The sequence below is a fragment of the Prionailurus bengalensis genome, chromosome C2 (assembly GCF_016509475.1).
Source record: "Prionailurus bengalensis isolate Pbe53 chromosome C2, Fcat_Pben_1.1_paternal_pri, whole genome shotgun sequence".
NCBI classification, from domain to species: Eukaryota; Metazoa; Chordata; class Mammalia; order Carnivora; family Felidae; genus Prionailurus; species Prionailurus bengalensis.
In genome coordinates, this window is record NC_057350.1 from 134358119 (window position 1) to 134381886 (window position 23768).

The 23768-nt window shown below is 46.9% G+C and overlaps 1 protein-coding gene across 1 annotated transcript in view; it reads left to right on the forward strand.

Moving 5' to 3' along the window:
• GALNT15 (polypeptide N-acetylgalactosaminyltransferase 15) overlaps window positions 1-23768 on the forward strand; it is a 48016-nt gene that overhangs the window by 10222 nt on the left and 14026 nt on the right. The window contains exons 2-5 of the mRNA XM_043595462.1: window positions 10147-10313; window positions 13101-13305; window positions 20504-20671; window positions 23278-23395. Coding sequence (XP_043451397.1) covers window positions 10147-10313; window positions 13101-13305; window positions 20504-20671; window positions 23278-23395 — 658 coding nt within the window. The remainder of the gene's footprint in view (window positions 1-10146; window positions 10314-13100; window positions 13306-20503; window positions 20672-23277; window positions 23396-23768) is intronic.

Here is a 23768-nt window from a genome sequence, read left to right on the forward strand (position 1 = left end):
AAATGCATTTTCTGAGTTCACGGGGAACCCTGGAGCTGCATGCAGAGAGGGCGTGCATCTGTGTATAAAGCCAGACCCGGACTCCCCCGATCTTGGAGTGTGAAGATATGAAACTAACTTGTATTCAGCAGCTCTCTAGAGCCAGGACGATCCCTTTAACCCAAGAAGTTCCCCTGGGCTATCGAAAAGTAACAGCATCCTTGTGTTGACTAATTAGGGGATGTAAATAGCAGAGCCAGGATTCAAAGCCGAGTTGATTCGATTCCAAAGCCCTTGGTCTTTCCTTCCCCACTGCTGCCACTCAGAGATGGACACATGAGGTCAGGTGAGCTTTTCATGTATACGAACTGAGATAGTAAAACATCCACCAGATATATGGTTGAAGAACAAAGAACGTAACCCTATTCGCTAATAAGAAGAATGTGCATTTCTTCATGGGTCCTTTTCACAACTACCTGTCACATTTGGACACTGCTCTGCAATGTCTGAAAGCTGTTTCTATGCACCGCCCCACTGATTCCCCCCAACAGAGCCATGGCACAGATAGAGCAGGAAGAATGTGCATCCCCACTCGACAGAAAGGATGTGAGACGTGGGCAGGTGAAGTGACTTGCCCGGGGCCACTTGCATGGACCATTTACCTTTTGCTCACTTGTTTGTTTACCTACCTACCTTCATCCCTCAAAGGATTTAAAAATACATCATAAAATAGAAAATCGCTATTAATATGATGTTAATCAAGATAAGGGGAAATATACTTTGCAACACCTTCCTTCAGTTACTGGTATACACCAAGCTCCTTTTTACCTCTAGGCCTTAGCAGACGCTACGACACCTGTCAGGAACACTGTTCCCCACCCACACACCTTCCTTCAACTGCCTCCTACCCACCCTTCAGGTCTTGCCTGTCATATCACTGCTGCCCCACTCCCTGAGGATCTCCTTGGAGCACTTGCTACAGTGGTTAAATAATTATTTGGTCATCCGCTTAATAGGATGTAAGCTCCGTGACACCAGAGACTATCTTAGCTTGGGTTCCGCCAAAGCAAACCCTGAGACAAGCATTTGTTTTGCAGATGACGTCAGGGAGCACCGGTAGGGGACTGGCAACGTGGAGCAGAAAGTAGGACAGCGACGAAAGGTGTGTTTTCAAGGCAGTTACCTCAGAGGTAACTAGAGCTAGAGCTCGGCCTGCGGGGGAATCTGGGAGAGGCTGTGGCTCACGCAGCTCCACGTGTCAGACCTCCTTAGGGTCAGGGGTTGCTGGGTATTAATATGCCAACTCTTTCTCATCGCTGGCTGAGGACAGCTGTCAGGGGTGGGTGGGAGGTTAATTCTCCAGCTCGTCAGGCCTGCTTGAGGAGAGCATCTCCAGCAGTCAGAGAAAGCCCTCACACGATTGGAAGGCAGGCTGTTCTGTACTATATTGATAGGGCCGAAGGGGATATGGCTGGGCCATCACGATCCTGCTTCAACGATCTTATCTATTTTAGTCCTCATGCATATAAGCTTGTCAGTAAATATCTGTTAAACGACCAGTTGGAGGATGGAAGGTCAGGATCAAAGAGAAAATTAAAGTGAAGACAGACAATCTGTAGAACCGTCTCGGTGACTAAATATCCTATTTCCTTACTCTGAGCTTCCTGGCAGCCAAACTGAGAAAGGAAACACCGTAGATATATCATGATACTTATTGCTCATGAGGAGAAAACATACCAAGTCCTCAGAGGAAGAAAAGTGCCTTTTCCCGACACTTCTGCTTGAAAGGAATTTGCCTTCAAAGCTGCATAGAGGGAATAGTCAGTGATAGAGGACACGACAGCCTCAATAGTTTCCCTCTGTAATGCAAAGCAGGTTTCATAAACCTGATGAAAGCTGAGAGAGTGATGCCAAGCATGACTCCACATAAGCACATTTCTAAGGCAGCCAAGACAGTGCTTTCTGAGGACCTTAACGGATCAGTGTAGACAGCCCAGAACATGTGAAGGAATCAATGGATTGCGTATTCTTCAGATAACCCGCCATCATTGTCACTTTGATCCGGACAGTGGGACCCAAGCCTCATGACTCTGAATCCAGAACATTCTGTCAGCACTTTTGTCAAAAATAGCAATATCTATACTGGTTAAGAGCATTAGGTGTAGAGTCAGACTGGCCATCTGCTATCTGCTGTGTAACTTAGGCTCTCCGGGCTCTAGTTTCCTCATCTTTAAAATGGAAATATGAATCCATTATCTAGTGCTGCACACACACCACCTCAAAATTCCGTGGCTTAAAAAAACAGATAAACTGAACTTCATGAAAATGAAAAGTGTTGTGCTTCAAGACAGCGAAAATACAACCCAAGAATGGGAGAAAATATTTACAAATCTAATAAGGGGTTTGTATCAGAATACGTAAAGAACCCTTACAACTCAGCAAAATGACACCTAATTTAGAAATAGGCAGAGATTTCCGGAAGCCTGGGTGGCTCAGTCAGTTAAGCATCTGACTTTGGCTCAGGTCATGATCTCACGACTTGTGAGTTTGAACCCACATCGGGCTCTGTGCTGACAGCTGGGAGCCTGGAGCCTGCTTCAGATTCTGTCTCCATCTATGTCTGCCCCTTCCCCACTCACACACTGTCAATTATCTCTCTCTCTCTCTCTCTCTCAAATATAAATAAAAATCTATATTTAAAAAATAGGCAAAGATTTGAATAGGTATTACTCCAAGGAATACATGGAAATGGCCAAAAAACACATGAAAAGATGCTCAAGCCATTAGTTAGCAGGGAAACACAAATCAAAACCACAATAGATACCACTTCACCCCCCACTGGAATGGCTAAAATAAAAAAGACAGACAATGACAAGTGCTGACAAGGATGTGAAGAGGTTGAAATCCTCACACATTGCTGGTGGCGTTGCAAAGTGGTGCAGCTGCTTTGGAAAATAGTCTGGCAGCTCCTCAAAATGCTTAACGGTTACCACATGACTCGGAAATGCCAATCCTGGGTATACAACCAAGAGAACTGAAAACATAGTTCATATGTTTCCAAAAACTTGTTTGATGAGTTCATAACAACTTGTGCATGAATTTTCATAGCCGCGTTATTCAAAACAACCGAAAATGGAAACAAATGCACATCAGCTGACAAACAGATAAATAAAACGTGGTGTATTCAAACAACGAATGTTATTTGGCAGTAAAAAAGAGTGACGTACTAATACACGCTACAACATGATGAACCTTGAGAACATTATGCTAAGTGAAAGAAGCCAGTCACAAAAGGCCACGTACTGTGTGATTCCATTCATACGTATAAAGTGTCCAGAGTAGGGAAGTCTATAGAGACAGAAAGTACATTAGTGTTTGCCTGGGGCTGGCGTGGATGACAGAGGGATGGGGAGGAACTGCTAATGGGTCATGGGTTTCTTTTGGGGTGATGAAAATATTCTGGGGGGGCGCCTGGGTGGATCAGTTGGTTAAGCGTCCAACTTCGGTTCGGGCCATGATCTCGCGGTTCATGAGTTTGAGCCCTGCATCTGGCTCTCTGCTGTCAACACTGAGCCTGTTTCAGACCCTCTGCACCCCCCTGTCCTCCTGCCCCTCCCCACTCATGTTTTTTTCCTCTCTCTCTCTCTCTCAAAAATAAGAAAGAAATATTTTTAAAAATCTAAAAAGAAAATATTCTGAAATTAGATAGCAGTAGTAGATGAACAGGTTTGTGAAGATACTAGAAACCACTGAATTGTATACTTTTTTATAAGGGTGGATTTTATGAGGTGTGAATTATGTCTCAATGCAATCATTACTTCAAAACACTAGTAGCTTAAAACGATAACCATTTACCCATGATTCTATAATTAGGCTGGACTGAGCTGGGCATTTCTTCTGCCAGCCTCACCTGGGGTCCTTCCTGTGGTTGCTGTCCTCTGGAGACTAACTGGGACTGAGCGATCCAAGATGGCCTCACTCACGTACCTGGCAGCCGATGCTGGTTGTCTTCTGGGGAACCTCAGCTTTTCTCCGAGTGGCCTCTCACGCTCCGTTAGAGTAGATAGGCTTCCTGGCATTGCAGTTTATGGCAGCCAGCGGAAGCGGCAAGGCCCCTGGGAACCTAATCTTGAGAGAACATCACTTCCATTACATTCTATCCATCAGAAAAAATCACAAGACCAGCTAGGTTTGGAGGGTGGAGAAATAGGTTGCGCTTCTCAGTGAGAGAAGCGGCACAGTCACGTCGCAAAGGAACATGCATGTGAGGGTGGACAGAATTATGGTGACCATCTCTGCACACGTGAAAAGACCTATTTCAAAATGCACTTGGGAGGATTAGATGTGATAACGCATGTATTTAGCACAGCACCTGTTACACAGGAAGAGAAGACTCATTAAGTGGTGGCTTTAAGGAATATTAATAAGACTCTACAATATCACACGGTCCACCCTAATTTCCCCAGTCCCCCATTGTAGACAATGAGAGAACAGAGTGTAGACGACAAAGCTGGAAATGTCTTTAGACACTGTGCAGTGAGTGAACTCCTCCCTCATCAAATATGGAAACTGGGCCCCAGAGAAGAGACAGACCTGCTCAAAGTCCCTTATTTCCCTTCCTCACAGGGGATTCGGAAGTCTGAGCACGACGTAGGTCTTCTTCAGTGCACACGGCACATGCTCTCTGACACCTCGTCTCACACTCTTCCCTGCAGACCAGTACCCCGGCTCGGGCTCTAATCATAGCGCTTGCTGGCTCCAAGCACGAGGGTCTTAGAGGGAAAAGAAGCACAGAAGGCAAATTGTTGCCTGGGATGAAAGACAGGAGTCACAGGAGTCAGGGGTAACTCAGATGTCATCAAATGACAGTTTACAAGTTGTATCCTGTCACAGACATGTGGTTTGGCCACAGTTGTTTAAGATTTTATTTGTAAGTAATCTCTATACCCAACATGGGGCTTGAACCCACAGCTCCGAGATCAAGAGTCATATACTCTACTGACTGAGCCAGCTAGGCCATAGTCTTTTTTTTAATATTGGAAAAGTGACCAATATTTAAAAATTGACAGATTTGGGGCACCTGGGGGGCTCAGTCGGTTGAGTGTCTAACTCTTGATTTCAGCTCAGGTCATGATCCCAGTGTCATGGGATTGAGCTCTGTGTCAGGCTCCACGCTGATCATGGAGCCTGCTTGGGATTCTTTCTCTCTCCCTCTTCCCCTCTCCTCCTCTTGCTCTCTCTCTCTTTCTCTCAAAAATTTTTAAAAAAATTTTAACGTTTATTTACTTTTGAAACAGAGACAGAGCACAAGCAGGGGAGGGACAGAGAGAGGGAGACACAGAATCCAAAACAGGCTCCAGGCTCTGAACTGTCAGCACAGAGCCAGACGCGGGGCTCAAACTCATGACTGCAAGATCATGACCTGAGCCAAAGTTGGACACTCAACCGACTGAGCCACGCAGGTACCCCTCAAAAAAAATTTTTTTTTAATCAAACCAAGAGATTTCCCATAAATAATTCAGGTTTATGGCTCTTCCTGAAAATCAGAAAGATCCAGCAACACTGGACTGAATTTCCTCCTAGTAACATTGGCTGCTCTTGGGGAGGGCAGCGGGGTGGGGTGAGGCATGTGATCTTCAGCTCATTGCAGCTCCCACGGGGCCAGGTTGCTGTCCTCTGGATGTATGCCACTGTCTGCGGACGTTTGAGTGTGTGCTTACTCTGTACCCGACCAAGGAGCACTTGCAAGGAGGAGGTGGCCTAGATAAACTTTAAGGCCCCCCTTTAACAATCTTTGTTGGCTGGATTTTGGAGGGTTTGTTTTGTTTGCTTGCTTGCTTTTTAGAGGCTTCCAGCAACTTCTCTGAATCACTGCTCAAGCTCTCTCCCTAGTTCTGGCCTACCACACCCCTCGCTCTCCACCCTCCAAAGCTCTGTAAGATTGGTAGGAGGTAGGGAGGAAGCATGGGTATATTGTGAAGCAGATGGCAGGCTTTTCGTGCCACCTGCCTTCCTTTCCCCATTTCCCACCTCCTTCCTTGCGCCCTCTCTCTCCTTAGGGACCTAGTATCCCCGTGGTGACATCAGGGGCCCAGGGTTCCCAGACACAGGTGATCAGGGCCCCATGATCCGGACCATTCCTTACTGTTCCATCAGAATCTCCCAAGCCTCACACACTCACGTCAGTTAAGGAGTGAGTGGATGCTTGCTATCACAAGCCTTACTCTCTTGAGGAGAGTTCATCCTGTATTTTTTTTTAAATTTTTTTTTCAACGTTTATTTATTTTTGGGACAGAGAGAGACAGAGCATGAACGGGGGAGGGGCAGAGAGAGAGGGAGACACAGAATCGGAAACAGGCTCCAGGCTCTGAGCCATCAGCCCAGAGCCTGACGCAGGGCTCGAACTCACGGACCGCGAGATCGTGACCTGGCTGAAGTCGGACGCTTAACCGACTGCGCCACCCAGGCGCCCCAAGTTCATCCTCTATTTTAACAAAACAAAATGGAAGCCACCTAAGCCACTTGGATGAACAAAGGGGATGGGAGGCCCTTGTTCCCAATGGCTGCCTGGGCGATTGTAGGCTGGTGTTCTACAGAGAGTGGGCCCGGCAGGGGATCTGGATGAACTCCAATCACTCATATGGCTTTCTTTGCCTGGAATCCTCTGTGGTGGATGCTACCGTCATGCTGTACAACTCCGAGGGGCACCATCACGTGGCATTCTATGAGCGTGGCACCCACTGGAGTTGGGCAATGCAAAAGCCCCGCGATGGGAGTGAGCATTAAATGACATAGCACGTGGGAAAATCCTACAAGTACGAGCAGTCCATATTTTTAGAACACCTGACCAGTCTTCTACCACGATAGAAAGCAACACCGGAAACCAGCCCGCACACAACACTAACCTGAGTAATGGCAACAGCTTCCATTTATTGAAAGCTTGTATGGACAAAGCACACAACACACATCTTTGTTTATATAATCTTTACATAGCCCCGTAAAGTAAATCTACTCATTTTATAGACAAACAAATTCAGGTAGTGAGGTATCCTGGCACACAGAAGGCTTGTAAGAAATAATAAAAATGAACATTTATTGAACTCTTACTATGAGTACTTTTTATGTATTAACTCATTTGACCCTCCCAACAACCCCATTTTACAGATGAGAAAACTGAGGTTAAGCCTATGACACGCTCAAAAAAGGCTTACGTTCTCACCACAGGCCCAAGGGGTAAATATCATCCAGTGTTCAGATGAGGAAATGAAGGCTTATAAATATCGGGTATATTACCCAAGGGGTTAGGAAGCAGCAAGGTGAAGATTCAAATCTAAATATGATCCTAAAGTATAAGCTCTTTAAGCACCTTTCTTCAAGGACACACGCACCACACACTGCTGTTTCCAGTGCTCACATTCTATGGACTGGGGACAGAAAAGACAAGGCTGTGTTCTGCACCAAGGTGACAGACTTCAGTCCCGGTAAAACTGCAGCCCCCAGGGCACCTGGGTGGCTCAGTCCTGTTAAGTGTCTGACTTCAGCTCAGGTCATGATCCTATGGTTTGTGAGTTCGAGCCCCGCGTTGGGCTCTGTGCTGACAGCTCGGAACCTGGAGCCTGCTTCGGATTCTGGGTCTCCCTCTCTCTCTGCCCCTCCTCTGCTCTCGCTCTGTCTGCCTCTCTCTCAAAAATAAATAAACATTAAAAACAAACAAACAAAAAAACTGCAGCCTCAAGAATGCCATATGCAGGCCTCTCTGTCCCCAAGCATGACCCCAAGCCATTGTCCTACTGATGTTTTCAGTACCCACTGGATTCACGAAGGAGGCATGATTTCTTTTCACAGCCACCAGATGCCCCCGTCCTAGGACTCCGGGATTTGCCTACACTCTCAACCACAAAGGAAATAGAGAGGACACAAAGGAAATTTTGAATCTGTTTGTGAACAGGTCTAGAGCAATTCTGAGGGCAGAGTGGAAATTCTCAAAGTCAGTGGGGTGGGGAGAAAAGTTCCACCGGGGTTTGGGGAGAAAGGAGGGGGGAGTGGGGGGAGGAGATGAAGGGGTAAAATACCTCCGCATAGCCCACAATATGCGCTGGGGACCCCTTTATCTTCCAAAAACCTTACGGGAATGGGTTCCCCTTTGGACCTGTTATCTGAACAGCCCTGAAAGCAGACTGTAAAAGTGCATATAAAATTCATTATTTCATTTGTCACAGGCATGCTGCTAAGGACGCTGTCACCCATTTAGGGACTCCTCTCTAAAGTCCATAGGAATTTCTCTTAAAAACTAGTGCTGGATGTAACAACTGGTGAAGTTCAGATAAGGTCTGTATTTGAGCTAATAGTATCTGAACCGTGTGAAATTCCTGATTTTGCTCGTGGTGGATGGTTATGTAACATATCATCACTGGGGGAAGCTGGGTGATGATAACACAGGAACTCTCTGTACTATTTTTGCAACTTCTTGAGTCTTAAACTATTTCAAAATAAAAGTTATTTTTAAAAAAAGTATTAGAAAGAACATCACCTTCCCTTAAAAAATCTGGGATGTAACCCCTCTGATGGTGTCAATTCCGTTGCAGAATAAACCTCCTGTTTTCCTTTGGCTACTAGGAAGCTCACGTTTAAAATTCTTTCTGGAAACACCAAGGCCCTGATGGCCTATATATTTATGTTCTTTCTCCAAATGTTGACTTTCTACTCTTGCTTGTATTTCCCTACTCCTGATTTTCATCCTTACTTTTATATTACCATTATTTTATTGTACGTATTCCTTTTGAGTGACTTCAAATCCTTTATGGAAAGAAAGAGTGCATACATACAGAAACTAATAAAGTGGCACAGCTAGTTTATGAGATGTTCATTTTTTTTTTTTTTTTTTAATCTAGGATTTCTGTTTTACTGTTACCTTAAAGCTCTTCCTGACTATCAATTCCCTTCACCGCCTGCGGTAGGATTTTTCCCGAGTCACATGCGGGTGTCCTGCACACGGAGGGTTTCAGCCTTGGTTAGCACGGTGCCAGGCAGAGGGAGGGTGAGCCAATGGGGCAGCCTGGTATTTCTCTCCGGCGGGGCCAGCCTTCGTCCGGCTGTCAGACTGAGAAGCGCATGCACTTTGACCATCACAATTGCCTTTAGGTGTCAGAAGTTGGAGGTCCCTGAGATAACCCCTACTCAAAAGCAAATACTCCTCCACGGAGGGACATTTAGAAGCTACCTAGGAAAGCAAGTGCCTCTGTGAACAGTCGTGAGTCACGCACCTCTCTACGCATCCCGTTGTTGTTATAATTCATTCCACTGTGGTCTCAGTCGGAACCCTCAGCAGAGGCAGAGCAAAGCAAATCCAAAGCATTGGGCTCATCTGCAAAGGAAGGAGGGAACCGGACAGGCCTGCGAATGGCCTCGAGGAGGTAGCTCCTCACACTCCCATCTGTCCAGCCACGAACCAGCAGAGGGGAAAGGGCACGACAGCCTTGAAGCTCTCTGCCACTTACTGGTACTGTGACATTTGATAAGTCTTGCCCATTCTCTGAGCCTCGGTTTCCTTAGCCCCAAAATGGGGGTAAAAGCCCAAACCAAAGACGTATTTTAGTGTAAACAAGCAGTAATATGTGTAAAGGGTCTGGCATTTTGTTGGCCCTCGCACATGTTCAATCCTTGTCCTTCCGCAAGAATAAGAATAATACTTAACATTTATTATGTGCCAGGTGCTATGCTAGACTGTATGGAAGCAGACACAAAGAGAATAGTGTTTCTGCCCTTCAATGAATGATAATTTGTGTTCATAAGACACGCACTGTGTACCTCGTCCTATTCAAGCCTAACAACAGCTCCGTGAGGTGGGTGATGTCCTTCATTCCCATTTTACAGATTAGGACAGCCGTCTCCTGGGAGTGGTGGAAACACCTCTCAACTGCTATGAGAGAGACGTGGATTAAACACTGTCAAGATGCTCCTGGGATATGAGGACTGGGAGCTCATAGCACCACTGCGAGGGTGTGATGGGTTCTCTTTACACGGAAGTTTCAAGCAAACCCAGAGAGACAGCTACTAAGTTGGGGGCGGGGGTGAGCTGTCTGGTTAAAGCAGCTCCAGTCAGGCCCCAGGGAGGGAGTTAGAGGCCGTCCAATGTTTATTTTGTTCTTCTGGTTCTCTGCCCTTCAGGTGTCTACAACAGCACCCCGAGGAGAGCCTGCCCACAGCCAGCATCATCCTCTGTTTCCACGACGAGGCCTGGTCCACCCTCCTGAGAACCGTGCACAGTATCCTTGACACGGTGCCCAGGGCCTTCCTGAAGGAGATCATCCTGGTGGACGACCTCAGCCAGCAAGGTGGCTATGGGCTCCTCCCAGCTCTTCGGGTGGGCCTGGACCCTGGGGGGGTTCCCATGCAAAGACTGGGGTTTGGAACCTCTGGAGGCCAGGTTCCCAGAAGCATACCTCCAGATGAGGATTCAGGTGCAGGTAACTCATGAGTGAAGAGCCCCAGAGGCAACCAGTAAGGAATAGGGGGAGAAGGCATAGAGAGCACAGCCACCTAGCAAGGCAAAGAGGTCTGAGCCAGAGTCCCGGGAAGTAACTCCAGCCTGATCCCAGGGAGGTATCTCCCAGTCCCAACCTCCACACATCCTAATACGCTTCTTCCCAAGACACTCTAGAATCACAGCAGGGTGGCCATTCATACGTGCTCACTGCCTCCTAGACACTGGGTGATGCACTTGAGTGGATTAGTCATTAAATCACTCTTGGTTAGCCTAATCCATTCATTTTTCAGATGAGGAAGCTGAGGCCTAGAGATGAGACTTGACCAGGACTGAGTCAGGCCAAGAGCAGCAGAGTCAGGCCCAGAGCCTAGACTTGCAGAATCTGCTCAGATGTTTACACTGACGGGAAACTCACTACTAGGGACCAGCCCGTTGCATGACTGAGTCACTAAAAGATGATGGAGACAGAAGAAGGTTCAGAGGTTCTCAAGCTTGAATGTATATCAGAATCACCGGGCTTGATAAACACTGATTTAGCAAGCAGTGGCTTGCTAAAACACTGATTGCTAGCTTTTCCCCCAGAGAGCCCCCAATCCTAGTATTGGGCCCAAGAATCTGCATTTCTAACGATATTTCAGGTGATGGGGATGCTGCTGGTTTATGTACTGCACTTTGAGGAACACTGCTCTTCTTTGGGGGGCTTCAGGCCCATATTTCTGTATATTTCTACCAGTGTTGGATCAAAAGTCTATTACTAGTAGCAAGGGAGTCTTGGGGTAAGTGAGTGCTTTTAGCTGCACTGAACAAAATCAAGCTTCTTCTAGTAGGGTGGAGGGGGGAGAATGAATGTTGGATAAGACAACCAGCAGTGTTCAATACAGTGGAGTCACCATAGGGCTGTTTTTCACATATCCAAGTTCAGAAATTTTAATAGCTTTGCTAATAGATGTCCTTCTCTAGGGAATGGACCTGGGGCTAATAAGCTTACCAGAAAAATAATTATATATATATATTTTTATTATATTTTTTATATTAATTATATATAATTATAATTATATATATATTATATATATACATATATATACTATATATTATATAGTAATTATTAATTACCAGAAAAATAATTATATAGTAATTATATATAAATAATTATAAAGTAATAAATAGGCAAAAAATTTTACCACCAAGAAATTCAACAGCCAAGTGACTGGAAATCCATCCACTGCTCGACAGTTTCCTCTGCAGAAAAGTCTCCTTGGGGAGCCACATGCTGTTTAAAAGGTAGAGCTTTAAAAAGACTGCCTGAGCCTCCCCTCGCCGGAGACCCAGTCACCAAAGCAGCAGGGCTGTGTGTATCCCTGTCAAGACTGTCTCTGGGCTGAGGAACTGAGGAAATCCTTGCTCTTTGGCTTAGTTCTGTTCAACACACACGCACTGAATGCCTACCATAGGCCAGCCCTGTGCTAGGGCTCAGAGCAGTGGAAATGGGTGAGGTACGATCCCTGCCCTTGAGAACGTCTTAGTTCAGTGATTAGGGGCGCCCCATTTCCACAACCTCATGGAGGATGCTACTTCTTTCTAAATACATTATTCCTTTGGTCTCCACTGGCTTGTTCATCTTGGCATATGTGTGCGTGCGCACACACACACACACACACAGCTTTTCTTATCTTAAATGAAAAACCTAAGAAGCCTCTCTCATTCTTTATCCCCTATGGAATCATTGTTCCTAAAGAAAGTCTAGATTCCTGGCTCATTCTCTTCGACCCACTGTGCTGCCCACCCACCCCTACAACTACAAGGAGACCACTTTGGCCAGCACCACCAATGGCCTACCAGCAGCCACACTTCACGGACCCTCTGTCTTGAACCACTGTCTTAGGTCAGATTTCTCAGAAGTGGGGCCTGAGATGAGATTCCTGTGCTCGTGATTTGGGGGGCGATGCACTCTCAGGGGAACCCCGTAGGAGAGTGGGGGAAGTAGGAGAAGCAGAGGAAGGAGCTAAACCAAGATGAGGTTTCAGATGAAGTCCAGCCACAGCCCGATCCCACAGACAGCTCTGCAGTGCAAGCTGCACCTCAGGATCTGTCCTGCCTCGGGGCAAGAAAGCGGGTTTTGGTAACCCTGCACTGTTTGGTCATTGGCCCTGGGCACGTGGGGCCAAGGGTGGTGTTCTGCATGACTCTCTGGCACTCACAGGAGAGGCAGGTCCATATCCAAGGGCCTGTCTCCAGAGAAGGATGCAGACTACAATTAGTAGCAAACCTACAGCTGCTGGGTACATGAAAACCAAAACCAAACCAGTAAAAGGGACCCTAGGGCATCTGCGTAGGGCACCAACAGTATCTGCATACCCTCACTGCTGCAGTTAGAGAAGGTTAGCCATTTCTCTCCTCTCCTGGTTTTATGACACCATCTCTGCTGGTTTTTACCAGAGAGAATACTGACCCACCCCAAACTAACTAAGCAACTTACATCCTAGCAACAGCCACAGTGGAATGTATCTGAGTCTCAGGACGTTATGCTCACCCCAGCTCCCAAGAGAATTGCTGATAGTGATCCTAGTGACAGTCGTCACAATTTCAGCGGCTGTGGTGTCTGTGACCCCACTGACCATGACTCTGTCGATTCCAGGACAACTCAAGTCTTCTCTCAGCGAATACGTGGCCAGGCTGGAGGGGGTGAAGTTGCTCAGGAGCAACAAGAGGCTGGGGGCCATCGGGGCTCGGATGCTGGGGGCCACCAGGGCCACCGGGGACGTGCTGGTCTTCATGGATTCCCACTGTGAGTGCCACCCGGGCTGGCTGGAGCCCCTCCTCAGCAGAATAGCTGGTGACAGGTAACTTCGCCCCTGAGGTCTGGGGAGCAAGAGGTGGGATTGGGAGAAATTATCGGCAGCCTCAGCCACTCACAGAACATCTATCCACCACTGAAAAAGTCCCCAAGTCTCCTCCACCATTACAGAGCAGCATGTGTCATTGGTTTTTTTGTGATGTTTGAGTTTGAGCCTTTTCAAAAGCACAGGGAGGTAACGTTGGAAGGGAAGTTAGAGGTTCTCCAGTCCATCTGCCTTGTTTTCTGCCTTCTAGACACAAAGACTGGGGCCTGGAGAACAGCGACCATTTTTCCATTCTTCTTTCCCCATCTTACTGTCATTTACTCCCCTACTTCCTGCTCTCCTTATACAGTTTCTGAACATGTCTTGTCGACCATTTTCTTCAACCTGAATATCCCACTAAGGAAAAGCAAAACCTGGTGGCTAGCCCACCTTGGACCAGCCCGTGGGGTTTGCAGAGGCCTATTACACAGTAGGGGTTCAACAAATGATTGCTTCTGATGATGCCCCGCCAGACAGGGCTGATGCTAGAACCAAGCCTTATGACTTCTATTCTTGCATTCCTTCCCCTGGTAAATGTTCGCTGTCTCCTTTGAAGTTGGGGATGACCACATATAAAAAAAAGTCATTACTGGACGAGTCATTACTGGACTGGAATTAGCATATTCCACTAGACGGAGAAGCTTTCAAGCAGCACAATGCAAATTGTTAATAGTCCAGCAATTCCTTTTTAATAAAGAACCATCAGAGCTCAAGTGAAATCAAGAAGGATTAATTATGCAGGACCATGATGCAGATTACTGCCCATCCCTGGCTATTATCTCAGAAGAAAAGGAAACGTGCATAAATCCAGCACCAAGACCAAGGCAAGCAAACACGCGAACCCTGCAACTCTGCCGTCTTGGATTCTCCTCTCAAAATCACAAGGACTGTGTATCTTTGGAGCAGGACCTAAAGTTGGTCCTGCCTATTCCCTGTCTAATTCCCATCCTTATATCATAGACAGATGGCTTTCAGAGGGACCTGTAAGACCATCTAGTCCTACCTCAGGATTGCACTGCTGAAAAAAACTGAGTTCCTAGGAGGGCAAGGAGACCCCTCAGGGTCATACCGACACTCAATAGCTGGGCTGTTTTCTTTTATGCAGACATTTAGGAGCCTGGTCATATATTATTAAGCCATATGTATGCATAACCCTAACAGATCGCTTTCGTATAATTCTTCATTGACCTGCCCTCCTCATGAGATGTCTCAGGCGGCTAATTCTGCTCCCATTTCACAGAGAGGGATGTTGGGGCTCCCTGGGGTGAAATGATCTGCAAGGGCACACAGAGACTCTGCAGGTGAGCCAGGTGTTCCAACTCTGGGTCCACTGCTCTTTTTGTTGTCTAGGAATTATTTTAAGAATTGAGAGTGGTACCTGCATGACTCAGTCAGTTAAGCGTCTGACTCTGGTTTGTGATCTCATGGTGTGTGAGTTCGAGCCCCATATCGGGCTCTGTGCTGACAGTGCAGAGTCTGCTTGGGATTCTCTCTCTCTCCCTCTCTCTCTCCCCCTCCTTTTCTTGCTCTCTCTCTCAAAATAAATAAATAAATAAACTCTATTTAAAAAAAAAAAACGAATCGGAGAAGCTGATCAGGGAGTAACATTTGGTCATACCCACCCCCACCCTGGTTGTGAGACACGTGTTAAAACATTGATTAGAACAAGCCCTTCATGTCTGCTTCTCACATTGGTGCCATTTTCACAGATCTGGAGATTTCTCACTCTAGGCTGAGTGAGGAAGACTTGGCAATACCTCAGTGTCCTCAGCTAGAAATAAAATGGGGCTCCCTGAGAAACCTTCCACAGTGAAGAGGTGGGTCCATGAAATTTTAATTTCCTGGGCTCTTCCCTTCTTCTCTTTATCAAACTTCTCCCCCTCTCCTTCTCTCTCATTCTCCCTCCTTCTCTCTGTCTGTTTCTCTCTCTCTCTCTCTTGCACACGTGCGTATGCACACACACACACACACACACACACAGCCTCTGGTCCCGGACCCATTCTGGCTTGGCTTCCTCATCATGTCCCCTCCCTTCTGTGGTTTGACCATCTTTTTGTGACCCCACACCTCATTCACAGCTTCCTGTGCACCCTATTTGCTCTGGGACCTAGTGTTCACCTTGAAGGCCTTTGCAGGTGAGGGTCTGAAAGAAAAGCTACCTCTCTTGGGTCTGATTTCTCATCTCTCTCCACTGCACACAGTGATACTCTGAAACCTGCAGCTGGGTCCCCTTTTAAGGTTTGTTTTACTCCCATGGCAACTTTGCTCAAGTGTTCCTCTGGCCTCCTGTGGCCACTCACCTCGTGTAAAGCAAAGCCATAGAAGCCAGTGGGCACAGTTCCTAATAGCTGCTGCTCTTTGAGAGCGGAAAGGGTCCCCAGCTGAGGTTCAGGGCAAGAGGCATTCTGTCACCAGGTGAGGACCCACTGTGCAGAAGGTAAGAAAAGGTCTTTAAGATCTTTCATTAAAAAGGTGGAGTGGGGGGGCGCCTGGGTGGCGCAGTCGGTTAAGCGTCCGACTTCAGCCAGGTCACGATCTTGCGGTCTGTGAGTTCGAGCCCCGCGTCGGGCTCTGGGCTGATGGCTCAGAGCCTGGAGCCTGTTTCTGATTCTGTGTCTCCCTCTCTCTCTGCCCTTCCCCCATTCATGCTCTGTCTCTGTCCCAAAAATAAATAAACGTTGAAAAAAAAAAAAACTTAAAAAAAAAAAAAAAAGGTGGAGTGGGATGATGAGTGGCAGTGTAACAAGCCATAAATCAACTATTTCAAAGAGCCATAACTTCCTCATCAACCTGGTCAGAGGGTTCAAGGCCTGGTTCCTAGCCCTGGTTCTCTGTCCTTGCCCACAGAACAGGTCTATGGAGAGCCATATGGCAACTTTGTATGAACTGGTAAAAGAATTCCTTTCTTCATTACCCTTTACTCCCATTTCTCAGAACATGTGTCATAATACATTCATTTTGTAGAACAACATACCTTAATGATAACTGCCAGAAATTTTAGAAATAGGTATGCAAATTTCCAACGTCAGTATTTGAGGCATTCTCTAAGTTTGGGCAGTGCACAGCCCACATAACTGTACATAGCAGCCCCAGACGGAGTTACTCAAAGAGCAGTTTTTGTAAAGCAGAATTAAAGGTGCTGACTGGTGGTTGGTTTCCATGTAAAGTAACAAAGGTGAAGATCAAGGGGAGCGGTCAACTGCCATGTGCTAACTGCCAGCCAGCTCTAGTACCCAAGCCATGGAGTGAGAGTCATGGCCCTAGACAAATGAAGGTTTCCAGTGGGAAGGGGGCAGTCCTTAGTGAAGTGCTCAAAGACAACACCCCCTGAGGGGCGATGTTGGCTCCAGAGGTTGTTTAAGTTGTTTTTCACTTAAATTGGGTCTGGTCCTCTATCTTAGAGACACCTAGTTCTTTTTTTATTATTATTACTTAAAAAAAATTTTTTTTTTGATATTTTTTCATTTTTGAGACAGAGACAGAACATGAACGGAGGAGGGTCAGAGAGAGGGAGACAGAGAATCTGAAGCAGACACCAGGCTCCGAGCTGTCAGCACAGAGCCTGACGCGGGGCTCGAACTGATGGACTGTGAGATCATGACCTGAGCTGAAGTCGGACGCTTAACTGACTGAGCCACCCAGGCGCCCCGAGATACCTAGTTCTTAAGGTCACCTAGTGCTTAGCCAGGGCTGGGCCTGCTCAGTGGGGAGAAGCAAGAACCGCTCTGCCCTGCAAGAGGTTAAATGATGGAAAGCAGTCTGAGGAATCCTGTGGAAAAGTGGTGTGTGTGTGTGTGTGTGTGTGTACGCTGAGGAGCAGCAGGGGCCCAAGATGCCTCCAGCCCACAAAGGGAGCAGCCTCCTTTTGGTTTCACACCCCTGGGAAATTCTCCAGCCCTCATCCTAGTCCACACCCCTCAGCATGACAGAGTCTGAAAGAGCCAGCCACAGCAGTCCTGGGGTCACCCTTGAGAAGCAAGAGCTCTGGGGCGAGAGAATTTAGAGCCTTGATAATTTCCCCAACACTGAGAATCTGGGTGAACTTCCAAAATGACTGTAGTCATCATAGACCCAGAGGGACACTGAAGCACAGGAATAATGCAGAAGGATGAGATAAACTAGGGCTTATAAATAAACTAGGTTTGGTTGGTAAGGTTGAAACCCCAGTTAAGCTGACCTCATGTATTACAGTCAACAGTCAACCAGTGTTGGCTGATAGCTCTCCTACCTCTGTGTGTCTTGTGAAACCCAATCGCCTGACCTGGAACTTAGAGAGGCTTACGAGAGAATCAGCCTTGTACTTGCCTGAGAGTTAAAGCTCAATTTGAAAGAGAGAATGATGGCATAAGCAGACACTTTGAGCTCCTTCCAAGTCAAACAAGGCAGCTTTGCCATGTTGCGTTAAGCGTATTCCAAGAACACCAGACACATCTGTAGGTGCAAAACCCAAAGCTAAATATAAGACTGTTTGGGTTTTTTTAAATCACCATTTTTGAGTCACTAGACTACAGTCACTCCCTAATTCAGCCGTGGTCAGGCAGCTGCTGTCCTCTTAATCTCTACCCAAAATGCACTTAGAGAGGTTCGTGAATAATCACCTAAGTGTCTGGTCAAGATAGAAGCACAAGGAGATTTCAGACAGGAAAAGGTAGCGTTGGATATGAGGGGTGATACAGTTATTAACAGCGAGCTTTGCATAGACTCTGAGGTTCCAGCAAGACAGAGCAAAAAGAGAAATTCGATAAATTCCAGAGTTCCCATTTTCTGGTCAAAAGTAATGTACACCTTTGTCAGGAAGGACACAGCTCAAAGATCTAGGACCAGCAAGTTGTATGGATGCTCGCATGCAATTTCCTTTCCTGTCCTGTTATGATTACTAAGATGGCACAAATTTGAGGGGATTCTTCAGGATTCAGCCACACGGCTTCCCTGGCTCTCAATTCTGAAATTCCACAAAATGCTTTGCCCGGAGCCAAATCCATTCCATCTGCTCAGTTCACTCCGCCGTAAGTGGGGACTTGGGGGGGGGGGGGTTGGGTGTCCTCCTTTCTTCCTTGATCTTGCCTCTCAGTTTTCTTTGGTCAATTCAGGATGCCAGAAATAGTGGAGACCCAGAGGGATTAAGTTTCCCTTCCCTTCCAGAAGCAACAATGTGAAAAGGGCAGGAAAACCATATCAGAGTCCTTGCTCTAAATATAAACCCCATGACTTGTTATGCCAACGTCAGTCACTTGAGGACAGATAATTGAGTCCCAAGACCAGCCTGGCCCTCTCCATGTAGCCTGGGCTACCCTAGTCCTGGCCGTCTCCAAGATGGAAGGAACAGAGGTGGACATCAATAGAAGTGTAAAACACAGCGTGGCTGGCATCTCTCCTGCCAGGAATCTCTCTTCTCTTAGAGTGGCACCTCCCAGCCACCCCGAGTTCAGGACTGATCTATTTCCTGGCATAGATTTTAGAACTGATAGTCATTGGGGGCACCTGGGTGACTTAGTCAGTTGAACGCGACTCTTGATTTTGTATGATCCCAAGGTTATGAGATCAAGCCCCACATCAGCTTCCACGCTGAACGTGGAGCCTGCTTAAGGTTTTCTCTTTCTCCCTCTGGCCCTCTCCCCACTCATGCTCTCTCTCTTTGTCTCAAATTAAAAAAAAAAAAAAAGTAACAGCCATGAGAGAAAACCTGTGACAAAACAGAAAACAATGAGACTAAGATATTGGCTAGGTGGAGATCAGCTCCCGGCACGCCACCTGAGTGATCACCTGTCTAGTTACAATGTGAAGTTGTATGTAAGCGATGAACCACAGAACCTACCCCCAAAAGCAACAGCACTCTGTATACACTGTATGTTAGCCAACTTGGCAATAAATTATATTTGAGATAAAAAAAGCTTCTGACCTGTACCAGTTTCCCACATTACCCTCCCTGAGGTCATATCCCAGGCTGTTGCAAGCAGAACAAAACAAACAACAATCATACAAAAGGATAAAATACCGTCACCAACAGCCATCAGTAAATGAACAAGCAAATAAGTCTAGACGCAGGATCGCCATTTGCTTGTAGACACCGTGTGCCCACATACACTTGCATTAACATCAGGGACACGTCTGGGGCTTGGCAAACCTGATTCCTCAAGCCAATCAAGTTGTATGATACAGGAACAAGAAACAGACCCTAGAGCAGGGGCCCATGAACCTTCTGAAATTATGCATAATACTTTGGATATGTGCCTATGATTATTTTTCTGAAGAGGAGTCTACACTTTTCAAAGGGGAAAAGGCCCCAAAAGAAGTCAATAGCCATAGTCCTAGAGTGTTACTGCTGAGAAAGGTATTTGTGGGACATGGTTCAATCTCCCGCTTTACAAAGGAGGAAACCAAGGCCCAGAGAGGTATGGCAGCTGTCTCAAGATCACACAGCCCATTAGTGGCAGAGCTGAGCCTAGAACCCCATTCTCCTGTCTTTCAGTGTTATCAACAGAGGTGTGTGAAAAAAGAAAGAGGCAGGGGGGCGCCTGGGTGGCTTTGTTGGTTGAGTGTCCAACTTCGGCTCAGGTCACGGTCTCGTGGTTTGTGAATTCGAGCCCCGCGTCAGGCTCTGTGCTGACAGCTCAAGGCCTGGAGCCTGCTTTAGATTCTGTCTCTCTCTCTCTCTCTGCCCCTCCCCTACTCACACTCTGTCTCTCTCTCCTTCAAAAATAAATAAACATTAAAAAAAATGTTTTCAAATAAAAAAAAGAGGCAGGCATGCTATTTAATGAAATGAGCTCCCAGCTCCTCATGCAAAAACATATTTTCTAGAACAGTACTAACAGAAATATAATGAGCCATGTATATAATTTAAACATTTCTAATAGTCACATTACAAAACAGAAACATATGAAGTTAATTTTAATAATACATTTTAGCAAACCCAATATATCCAAAATGTTATTATTTCAACATGCGATGAATGGAAAAATTACTGAGATTTTTACATCTTTTTTTTCATACTAAGTCTTCTAAATCCAGTGTGTATTTGACCCTTACACCACACCTCAACCCCTACCATATTGTGACCACTGGCTCCCATACTGGGCAGTGCAAGTGTAGATCAGCTTTCTAACCTCCAGCAAGTGAATGGTTTGTATGCCTTATTTGATTCCACAATGCTTTCCAGGAGCCGGGTGGTGTCTCCAGTCATAGACGTGATTGACTGGAAGACTTTGCAGTATTACCCTTCCAAGGACCTGCAGCGTGGGGTGTTGGACTGGAAGCTGGATTTCCACTGGGAGCCTTTGCCAGAGCGAGACAGGAAGGCCCTCCGGTCCCCCATCAGCCCAATCAGGTGAGGTTCTGTCACATAGCCTGCTTTATACCTCTGCTTCCTCAGGGTGGACTCAGCAGCCAAACTGCCTGGGATCTAATCCCAGCCCCACCAGTTTCCTAGCAAGTTACTCTGTGCCTCAGTTTCCTTATCAGTGAATTGAGGGCAAAAGGGTTGTTGGGAAGGCTAAATAAAAGAGTTCCTGCGTGAAAACCATGGAAAGAGTGCCGAGCGCAACACTTGGTGTTATTAGTGTTATATTCTTATGGGAATGGGGTCCAGCTTAAGTTCCTCCTGGGAGCGTCAGTGGATGCCTCTGTGTGGGGCAGTGAGAGAACCCGAGCTGGGATCTTGAGCTAACTCTACCTCTCCAGCTAACACTGGAATTTCCCTGACCTCAAGTACTTTCTTGCTAAAAAGGAAGAATTCAGCCAGGTGAATGCTAAGACACCGTAACTCTCAAAATATGTCAAATTTTGTGGTTGCTTGTTTGCTTTGGTTTTTGGGTGTGTTTGGGTTTGGGACAATTATTCTATTTAAGAAGATGTTCTAGATGTCTTCTGTTCTGTAACAAACCACCCAAACTTCGCTGTAAAACAACAACAGTTTTTTTAAGCGCACAGATTGTGTGTGTCATGAATTATGAAAGGAAGCATCAGGGTTGGGTGTCTCTGCTCCGTGGTATCTGGGGCCTCAGCAGGACCATGCACTAGACTAGAATGGCAGGAAATGGCTCAAGGGGCCGTGGGGGGTGGGGCTGGAATCCCCATGAGGCTCCTTGAATGTCTGAAGGTTCATGCTGGCTATCAGCTGGGACCTCAGTGGGAACTTCCCCTGCTCTCTCCCTGAGGTCACTGCACGTGGGGCTGGCCACACCATGGCACTGGGTTCTAAGACTAAGTATCCCACTCAAGAGGCCCAGGTGAAACAAGCTGTATCCCTCTCCGCCTTTAAAAGAACAATTTATTGCCGTGAATTTCACGTAACGCAAATGAGCCGTTTAAAAATGAACAATTCAGCAGCAGGTAACACATTCACAATGTTGTGCAACCACCACCTCTATCTAGTTCCAAAACATCTCCATCACTTTACAGTAAAATCCCATACCTATTAAGTGGTGTTTCCCACCCTCTCCTCCCCCCAGTGCCTGGCAACCATCAAGCCACCGTCTGTCTCTATGGATTGATCTGTTCTGGATGTTTCATATAAATGGAATCATAGGATATGTGACCTTTTGTGTCTGGCTTCTTTCAGTCAGTATAATGTTTCAGAGTATGTATCCCGTTCTATAACCAAACCTCAGAAGTCACCCAGGGTCACTTCCAACATAATCGCAGGCCCATCCAGGTTCACGGGAAGGAAGAAGACTAGACCCCACCTCTCAGGGGGAAGCAATATCAATGTCACATTGTAAGAAGGGCCGTGGGACAAGGGATCATGTGGTGTTTACCCGCGGGCAGTCGCCCTCCATCTGCCATGGTCGACTTTCGTCGTGTATTGCCCAACACCAACCAATTATCCAGGTGGCTTCTGAATGTCTAGTACAGAGACATGGAATGAAGGCCTTCCAAGAGTCTGCCCAAAGGAATATAACTCTAACAGAAGTTTGATAAGCCACAAGCTTAGATATGCAAAAAATTCTGTCTTTATTTTCTAATAACTGGACTTAGGTAATTTCTATCTTAACCTCTCTCCACTAACGGCAGAAAACTTCCATGCAAATTAGTCAAATTCAGTCACAGCTTAGTGATATCATATTGAAGTCTAACATCCAGGCATGTACCCCTCTCTCTGTCCCCCTGAAGTTGATTTTGAGCTCCAGGCTACTGCGGGGGCAGCAGCGGTGGGGAAGGAGTGCCCCACCTCAGGCTCAAGCTGTCCTGCATCACTGTTCACCAAGAGGCACTTTGCTGGCCATGGCTTCTGGCAGGGGGTTGGCACTCCTGGCCCCCAGCGGCCTCCACCCTCCCTGTGGTATCTGCCCAAGTCCCAAATCAGGATGTGGGAAGAAAAAGCCTGACTGTTTCCCTTTGTCCAGGCCTGGTGCTGCCTGTCTTAGGGTGTATTATCTTAACCAAGGCGTTCCCAGCGGTCTGTCCAGACGTGCTCAAACCAGAGGGTAGGGGAACCTCAGGGGCAGCCCGGTGCCCCTCCCTTTAGGACCAGCACCTGAGGATGGGGTAAAAAGGACCCAGGCAGCCATAGCTCTCTTCTCATAGAATACCGGGAATTTTGAGGGGCACCTGGGTGGCTAAGGCGGTTGAGCGTCCAATTTCAGCTCAGGTCATGATCTCACGGCTCGTGAGTTTGAGCCCCGCATTGGGCTTGCTGCTGTCAGCACAGAACCTGCTTCAGATCTTCTCTCCCCGCCTCTCTCTCTGCACCTCCCCTGCTCACACACTCTCTCTCAAGAACAAATGAATCTTAAAAAAAAAAAAAAAAAAAAAAAAAAAAGAATACTGGGATTTTTGACCTGGTTGCTTGGCTCCAGTCTTGCAATTAAAAGCACTGAGGTCTACCTGGGCCCAGAGTCCACTCTCTCAGCCACTGGAGCTCCCACATGGTAAGACTTCCCGATATACTTGAGGTTCTGAACTGCAGTCTGTTCCTGTCTTCTCTCTGCCTAGGAGCCCTGTGGTGCCCAGTGGTGTTGTGGCCATGGACAGACATTACTTCCAAAACACTGGTGCATATGACCCTCTCATGTCACTGCGGGGTGGTGAAAACCTCGAACTGTCTCTCAAGGTATGTCCTGGACCAAGGGAGGAGCCAGATGGGTTCTGTGGAGTAGTAGGTGAGGTCCCAGCTGAGACGCAGCCATTAGAAATGCCCCTGGTCAGGGATAAGGCTGTAGGCAATGTATCGAGTCATGAAATGTAGTGTGTTTCTTTCCCTTCCCACGTCTCTCATGCCCTATTTTGATTGTGCCCCCAGCCTCCCTCTTGAAACCAGCTATCCAACCTGTGCATAGGAAAGGGCATCATATCAGCCGTCTACACTGTAGCACAGGGGTTCCCATACATTCTGTGTTCACAGCACCCTTGGCATCTCAGGCATTATTCATGGCACCCATAGGCCAAAACAAATGCCAAACAGTTCTGTGCATTGAACTCACTGG